At 48.8% G+C, this 8,348-nt stretch overlaps 1 protein-coding gene across 9 annotated transcripts in view; it reads left to right on the forward strand.

Moving 5' to 3' along the window:
• Ebf3 (early B cell factor 3) overlaps window positions 1-5,937 on the forward strand; it is a 129,913-nt gene extending 123,976 nt beyond the window's left edge. For 2 of the 9 annotated variants that reach the window (XM_023709056.1, XM_023709057.1), the window contains exons 14-17: window positions 410-598; window positions 1,002-1,199; window positions 2,119-2,231; window positions 3,267-5,937. In XM_023709056.1, the coding sequence (XP_023564824.1) occupies window positions 410-598; window positions 1,002-1,199; window positions 2,119-2,231; window positions 3,267-3,284 (518 nt within the window). In that variant the 3' untranslated portion in view covers window positions 3,285-5,937. The remainder of the gene's footprint in view (window positions 1-409; window positions 599-1,001; window positions 1,200-2,118; window positions 2,232-3,266) is intronic. The other 7 variants (XM_023709059.1, XM_023709058.1, XM_023709061.1 and 4 more) reach the window with 7 other exon arrangements.
• The last annotated feature ends 2,411 nt before the right edge of the window (window positions 5,938-8,348 follow it).

The following is an 8,348-nucleotide window of genomic DNA, read 5'->3' on the forward strand; positions in this document are numbered from 1 at the left end:
CCAGAACAGCCTTTCAGGGACATTATATGGCCACAAACAAGCGCCCCTTGTCAGCCATGGCATACGCAGGTCTGCAGAAGCTGGAAGTTCAGAGTGTGGGGGGACAGGCCAGGAATCTGAGCTGTGGATAATTGCTTGTAAAGAGAGACACGAAAGCAACTGGCGATCGAAGTGTGCTTTGGCTGGCTGTCGAAGCCAACGGAGACGGAAGGGGGCTCCCCAACGAGACAGCCGTGGTAGGGTTGGCACGATAAGGTTATCTGAGCTGGCTAGAGGCACCAGGGCGAGAAGGAGCATAAGGTCAAATTAAAAGTGTTTAATATATGATATAGATTCTCGGGGAAACCCCCCCCCCAAGTGTCTGTCGCTGATAATAACGTTATTTTTGGCCGGGGGGGGATTTTAACAGTCGGCTACAGTCGCAATACAAGCAGCGTGTCCCCGCGAGGCTACGTCCCCAGCAGTACTCCCCAGCAGTCCAATTACAACACAGTCAGCACTAGCATGAATGGATATGGAAGTGGCGCCATGGCCAATCTAGGGGTCCCTGGCTCGCCTGGATTTCTTAATGGCTCCTCCGCTAACTCTCCCTACGGCAGTAAGTGTCTGTTTTTGTCACACGTCATCACGCAGATTCATATTCACTACAGAGTCGAGTGTGTGCATTGCTTGGATGTTCTGTGATGTGAGCTACTGGATAAAAGGAAGGGTGGCCCCAGAGGCTGGGTGTCCCAATGACAACCGCAAATTGACCCCAAACGGGCCCCGACGCCATCTCATTGGCAACCAAAACAAAAATGAGAACAAAATGGGGCCGCTCAATTGGAAGAGAGAGCCCGACACAAAAGCGTTGGCCTGTTATCCAGAGAGTGGGCAAGCCAGAAGCATGTCGTGTCTCGTTTTGTGGCAACCCCCACCCCGTGCAAGGCGAGGCCCTCAGTGCTCTTGCCGTGGCGCTGCGCCACGGCCCGCGCGTGCTGACCATGTTTGCTTTGTTGCAGTAGTGCCGTCCAGCCCCACCATGGCAGCCTCTTCGGTCACCCTCCCTTCAAACTGTAGCAGCACACACGGCATTTTCTCATTCTCACCTGCCAATGTCATCTCCGCAGTGAAACAGAAGAGCGCCTTCGCGCCCGTGGTCCGGCCCCAAGCCTCGCCTCCTCCTTCCTGCACCAGCGCCAACGGGAACGGACTGCAAGGTGAGGGGGGCATGGGGCGGGAGCCTGGGCCTCCCCGGGGCCATTTTCCAACTCCTCACTCGGCCGTGCGTTGCACAGCTCTGTGGGTCCATAGCCACCCAGCCCCATACTCCCGGAAGGACGCCCATCCATTGAGCCCCAACAGCTACCAGATTCTCTGACCCTTTCTGTCCAGCTCACCCTTCCAACATGACATAGTGTCCTCGCAGCAAAGCACCCTGTGCCCTAAGGGATGGAACCACGTGAGAGAAAGTGGGATGGCACTGCACGCAGCCTTGGTGATGTGTTGCCCCATTGGGCAAGTGGCCCTTTGTCCATGGCTGGCCCTTCTTGGTGCAGGGGACAGACCCTGTGAAACCCATGTCAGCACTAAGCTGCTTTTGTTGTCCCAAGGCTGCGCCTTGCTTCGCAACCTTGCCCAGTGGACCACGAGTCCACAAGGCTCTCTTGTCCTTCGGAGAGGGGCATGCATCCAGACCCAGAGCTCTCCGTGTACCAGTGCTGGGCTGTGCTCCTGTCTGCGCATAGGAGTTGAGTCTTCTAACTGGTCTCCTTCGATGCAGAGGGAGAAGGGCTGGCCCGAGGGCATGGGGGGCACTGCTTGGACACAGCTGTCCACATGTGGGGCCATGTGGAGCAGGCACCCCATACCCGCCCTCTGTGCAGTGCAGGCTGTGCGTGGCCCCTGGCGTGTGCAGCAGGCAAAGCCACCCAGGATCCCTAGGCCTCGTGAGCTTGGGCGTGGTTCTCTGGGATGCACTGAAGCCCAAAGGCACTTGAATTGAGTGGCCGTCATTTGGGCCTCTTTCAGACACCGCCTTTGGTATATGCTCCTCCCGGTGAAAATCAAATCCAGTTACTCCTTTAAAAAAAATGAATCCATTCAACCAGTATTTACTGAGCGCCTACTATGTGCCAGGCTCTCTGCTGGGTGCTGAGGACGTAGCCGTGGAGAAGACAAACTGGCCCTTTTGTGAAGTCGGTGGCATATTTCACTTTGATGAACTAATGCTCAAAAAAGGAACTGGAAAGGTATCAGTGATTTGAAATAATTGTCTTCACAACACCTGTCAGTGTCTGAAGGGACGCCCAGGCCCCTGCGCCGCCGACTGGCCTCTGAGCCATCTGCGGGCACCAAGCCAGGACCGCTTAGCAGGCGAGTGGTGAGGTGCCAGGGCCCTGTCTGTGGCCGCAGTGTCAAGGCCAACTGAGAGATGGTGCCACACAAGCGGTGTGTACATACACAGGCCTTCCAAACCATAAAGTTGTAACGGTGAGTCGGAGATAAATTAATATTGTTGAAATTAATGAACTGAGAAATTGAAGCTCGCATCACTACATGAACAAATGTATTAATATGTTATACATAAATTAATGAGAACGATCATTCTGACAAAAATTAAACAACACTAGAGTTAAAAGATTTTAAATTACATTCGTACCAGGAGTTCACTCCAAAGCTCCGGCTGCACTTGGCATTTAGTGCATAGTTGCTCTGTTATTCTGAGAAGATTGAGAGTGCGCCCTGTGGGGGCTGCTCCTCTCTCTCAAGACCCTTGGCCTTGAGATTCAGAACAGGTGGGCCGCCAGTGGCTTTGATCCGAGAGCCCCTGACTCACCATTACGCTGCAGGACAGACAGCAGGCAGTCCGCCCTGGGCCCCAAGGCAGAGGGGGACACGGAGGGAGCCGGGTTCTCACTAGAAGTGACCAGGCTGGCCCCCCTCTCTTGACAGAGAAGCCCTCTGGGAAAGCTGGGCTTCCACTTGCCCCGAACAAGGTGCTGAGCTGTGTGCCAAGTAGCAGGCTTCATCTTGCACACGAGAGTGTCAGAAGCCTTTCCCCTCGCCAAAGGAGGTCCGTGAGGAGGGCTGCCTACGGGGGACCGTGGCGCCCTCGCAGCCCTGCGTCACGAGGTAGATTTCCCAGCACGCCTGCGGCTGGTTAGTGGAAGTGTGCAAATCCCACCTCCTCCTCGAGCGAAGCCCAAGCAGGGCGAGTCCTGGCCCGTGTTGAGGGAGCGTGTGCACGCTGCCGCCACTAACTGCTGTCCCCTTCTCTGTTGCAGCTATGTCTGGGCTGGTAGTCCCGCCCATGTGAGGGACTCTTGTCTACCTTCCGCAGCAGCCAGCGCCCAAGGCCGGACTTCAGGGGACACGTGTAGTGTGTTAGGCCACGCTGATGGAAACAGTACCTTCCCAAATAGCAGCAGCAGTTGAGATGCTACAAAAGACTTTGTTTAAAGATTTTATTTAAACTATTAAGAATCAACATGCAAACAATCTACTCCTTCATGAACAATTCCATTTTATTGACTGAACTTTTCTCATATTTTCACATTTCTCAGTCCTGAAAAGTAAGGAAAACAAAGCGACGCCTATTTTGTATAAAGTTTCTGACTCCGTCTTGGCTGTCTAGTACGTGCTATCTGTGTGGGGAGAACCTTCGTGAATGCACCATGTCGATGACCATGAAACACTGAGGAAAAATGCCTCCGACATTTTCCTGTACTCATACTTAGATTCACAAGGGTTGTGTATCTCTATAATGTGAAATATTTTTTTGTGGTGAAAAAAAAAGGGGGCCAAGGAGGTATGAGCCATCAAACTGGAACAAAGGATGACTATACGGTTAGGAGAACTTGGGGTGGCAGGGAGGGAGGGAGGGCTTATCATTGCTTAACTTCATCTTAATGAAACGAAACTTTGTAACTTATTGTAGTTAGAAATTGTAACTTTGATATTGAATTCTCTTGCCTTCAACAAGCACACTGACAGAAAAAAAAAATGCTACTGTCTGTTGGTTCCAATATTCTCCCACTGCTAGAGCTTCCTGTTAAGCAAGTGCGATCTGCAACATTTTTTCAACTTTTGCTAGCACTGTATACTATTGCATTCTTAGGCTACTGTGAGGTCTATGTTTCTTGTACCAGAAATTGTCCTTTTGACTTCTAGATCCTTCTTCCCTAATGTGTTTTGTATGTGGTTATAAAATTGTAGACTTTTGTGATTTTGCCAAAGTTGTAGCTAACTATTTATACACTTGTCTTGAATTTTTTTCAGATCCACTTAACTATTTAGAAAAACAAGTTTTATTCCTTATGTGTCTTATAAGGGATAAAACGGTCTTCATTCGACACTTCCTTTCCCATGAACACTTGCAGTTGCTAAGGGGCTTTATTTTGTAACATATCAATTATAAATATTGTATTTATCTTTGAAATTTTGTACATTGCTTTTCCTGCCTTTTTCTTTTTTCTTGTCTGTATTGGTTTTTGATCCTGGCCCGGTGCTGTGACACAGGGAAGACCATAAACCAAGACCTGTCTCTGATCTGTTTCATTAAAATGAACCAATGTCCTTACATTTCATTTGTACTTCAAATATTTGCTATTGTTCAGACTTCCATCCTTTTTTTTTTATTATTTTGAGGAAAAGTCAAATTCATTGTTTATTTTTATATTATTTTTAAGTTATCTGAACAAATACTTTTGAAAAAAAAAAAGTTTGTTGTATAGTCAAAACGAAACGGTGCCACCCGGCTGGCCGCAACAAATCTTAGTAGATTCTGTGCATGTGGAGTGGCCACAGAGAGGCGACACCGTTTGGGGCTGTGTCCTTATTTTATTTTTTGTAGACTGTAAAAAGTCATTTTAGCTGCCACCCATGACTTTGCCACATAGCTGAACTGTGTTTACTGGAAAAATTCAGAGGCCTAAAAATTTAAAGTGAAATCTACTTCTGATGTTTTAATTAAAATGTTTGCCACATTAACTTCTCTGATGCCTTAAAAGTGGACTTCTTTAAAGAACTTCTGTGCTATTTTATCACAGGCTTACTACACCACAATTGTTAATCGATGTTTCATTTGGAGATTTACAAGGTACAATGCACATGCAGACACACAAAAACAGAAGCACAAGTCCGTAGGTCGCTCCTTTCTGGGTCTGTCCGCTGCCTCCCACGTCCTCCCAGCCCACCTGGGTTCAGAGGGATTTCAGGGCCAACCCAGATCCCGGCTGGGTTTTCTTTTTTTCTTTACCAGCGCGGTTACGTGATCAGATCCCACAGTACCGTCCTGTGCTGTCTAAACTGGAATGACCTCCTTCAGACGCGGTGCCTATTTGTGCCAACCCACATTGAGACCAACAGGGTCAGGCCTTTTTCTCGCCCCCCCCCCCGAACTAAATGCTTTGCAGATACAGCACAGCAAGCATTTTGCAAACTGCAGCAGAAGTCAAATTTAAAACAAAAAAAAAAAAAAAAAAGGAGGGACTTCAAAATACTTTCTTGACGACAATAAACACTAATGCACAATGCGGAACGTGTTCATTCGATGGACTCAATAAAATAAGCAAAGGGAGTATCCCCAGTGGTCAGCGGGTTACACTGTGGCTTTGTGACAGCTGACAAGGCTTAGCTACGTGGAAAAGCCTGAGAAGTCACTTTGGAACTAAATTGCTTCCGCTTCATTTCGTGTAAGTCAGGGCTTGATCGGAAAACGAGCTCACGAGCACATGTCGAGAACCCCTGCGAGTGTCCTCGCGCCCGCCCGCGGTTTGTTCTAGGTTGATTAGTTCATCGCTTCATTGTCTCCAAATTGAGCGCTTCACTCAATGGTAGATTTTGCTGTCAAAGACCCTACAATAAGATTGTTTTATCTGTACATTTTTTCAGATATTTAACTGTATAAAAATGTTCATTTTACACAATATTTAATTAAAGTATTTCTTGTCTGTGAATTTCACTTTTGGTAATTTTATCTGTTTTGATTATTAAAATGACTGAGCACATGCCAGTGTCCCACTGGGGGTTTCATTTGCACGTCCTGGGCTCCTGAGCTGCGTCTTAGCCGGATCCGAATGATCCTTCCCAGAACCTGCCAGTTATCAACCTCAGTCATTCCAGCTGCATATAGATGCTCAGAGAAAGTTCCTCAGATGTGTCTGATCCCCAGAGGCACCCTCTGGACCTGTGGTACCCTCATCCTTGCAGGTCTGGGGCATTTCTGTGTCTCAGTCCTGTGGGCCACAGCACTGAGACAGTTGCTCTTCCACTGCCACAGTTGCTGTTCCACTTCTGGTCTTTGAAAATAAGTACCACCCCGAGGCTCCCCAGGCCTGGTCACCCCACCCCATCCACAGCCTCTCCACTCCTGGGTGTGAGGATTTGCTGGGAAGAGAGCCATCTCTCTGCTTCCCCCAGCAGCTGCCCCTTCCATCTCCATTGCTATGTCCTCCTTGGGCAAGAACCAGGCTCAGGAGAGCCCAGCAAGGGGCCTGGGCATGTGGGCAGGTGCTGGGGGCACCCAGATACCAGTGCTGGCTGAGGTCCATGGGGGGGGATGCCATCACCCACTCCTGTCCACTGCAGTGGCATGCCTGGCTCCAGGTCCTGAATCAGCAGCTGCAGCCAATGCATCCACTCTAACGAGGTCAGCCATTGTAGGGGTTCCGATTTACACGGCTCCTGCGGTCTCCCTCCCTCCTCCTGCATCTCACTATTTTCCATTTTCTCCTCAGTGAAAGGTTGGTTTTTACATGTTTTGGCTTGCAGCTCCATAACACATCCACAGAAGTGTGATCTAAATTAGTACTCACAAATGTCATCTTAATTACTTGTTCTGCTGAGCAAAACAGGAAACAATTATTCAAAACATAAAGAAACTTGTGAATCCCCTTTTCTCCTCTCAATGAGGAGACTACAGTATCATTCCAGCCTTAAGGACACAGGAAAGAAAGAGGTCCACAGCTACAGGCCCACCGGCGGCTCGCAGCCCACTCCCCTCCCTGCAGGCTGCTTCCCAAGGAGCTGGGGGCTCTGCCTGGGAAGGGGCTGCTGCCCTGACCTGGCAGCTCCTTCCCACTGAGCTGGTACCAGGAATGCCTGCTCCTCGGGGCAGGCCTGTAAGGCCCTATAACCCAGGGAGAACGAAGTTATTTTATGTTTGTGTTTCAAATCATAAGCCAGAACTGCATTCTCTCAAAATGTATGCCAATTATTGTCAGGCCGCCTTTTAAGGTCTTTCAGGCTTTTAAAGATTATTCAAAGCACTTGAAATGGGCTTCAATCTAATGCCTCATTTCATTGCATTAAACAGCCTAGTTAATAAAGAATCAATATATTCAAAGGGCAAGGTTATCTTTTGTCTATAAGGGGTGGTGTCATTCTGAACCTTTTATAGTTCAAATGCTGAAAAAGACCTCGTGAAATCCATACTCATCAAATGGGTCAACGGGAGCAATAAAGAGGCCCCTGAAAGGAAAGAAAGGCTGCCCTCCTTTAAAACAACTCGGGTCCTTATCTCCCTGCTTGGAGCGCCCAAAGAAGTCCTCAGAAAATGTCAATTTCTCATCAAGACAAGAGGCCACGATGATCATTTTTTCCAGAGAATACACACAATTAAGAGAACGCAGAGAGGTGGCCACAGTGGTGATTTGTGGAGTATTCTGGCCCCACGAGCTCCCTCCCAGCAGATAAAAAGGGATGTTGATAACTGAAGTGTCAATATGCCAAAGAGCGATTTTTGAATGGGAGAGCTTGTGCTCTCAGCTCGCCAGGCCGATCCCAGGCCCTGATAACGGCGCAGCTGCCAACAGACACCACGGGCTGGCCCTCACAATTAATGCCATGAATAAATCACACAAAAGAGTTGGGATGCTTTATACTCCGTGAGACAATCCCCTGTTTTACCCTTCAAGGATTCCTTTTATGTTGGAATAAGGTTGCTTTTAATGAAATTTAAACTCATCAGAGGAAATCAAAAACCTCCAATCAGATTACAAATTGATTTTTTGGTCATTTGTCATGTTCCAGTGTAGAGCCGCGGGTTTCACAGGCAGTGAGTGGCCTGCTCTGGGGCCGGGGGCAGGGGTGGACACCGCTCCCACCCTACCCCCTGCCCCAGTCTGGGGTGCAGGAGCAGGCCTCTTGGTGGAGGAGATGGAGCTGGGACCTGCTGCAGACCCATGTGTGCCGGACTGTGCCCGCCTCACAGTCCCTGCAGACTGAACCCATGGTGACAATGGGAACAGTCCACTCTAGTTTAAAAAATAGTCCAGCCAGTTTAATAACCTGGGGATAGGGATGTCACCCTTTTTTTTTTTTTTTTTTTTTTAACTGGGGATTGAACTCAGGTCCTTGCGCTGGCC

The sequence above is a fragment of the Octodon degus genome, unplaced genomic scaffold (genome assembly GCF_000260255.1).
Source record: "Octodon degus isolate 3935 unplaced genomic scaffold, OctDeg1.0 scaffold00010, whole genome shotgun sequence".
NCBI classification, from domain to species: domain Eukaryota; kingdom Metazoa; phylum Chordata; class Mammalia; order Rodentia; family Octodontidae; genus Octodon; species Octodon degus.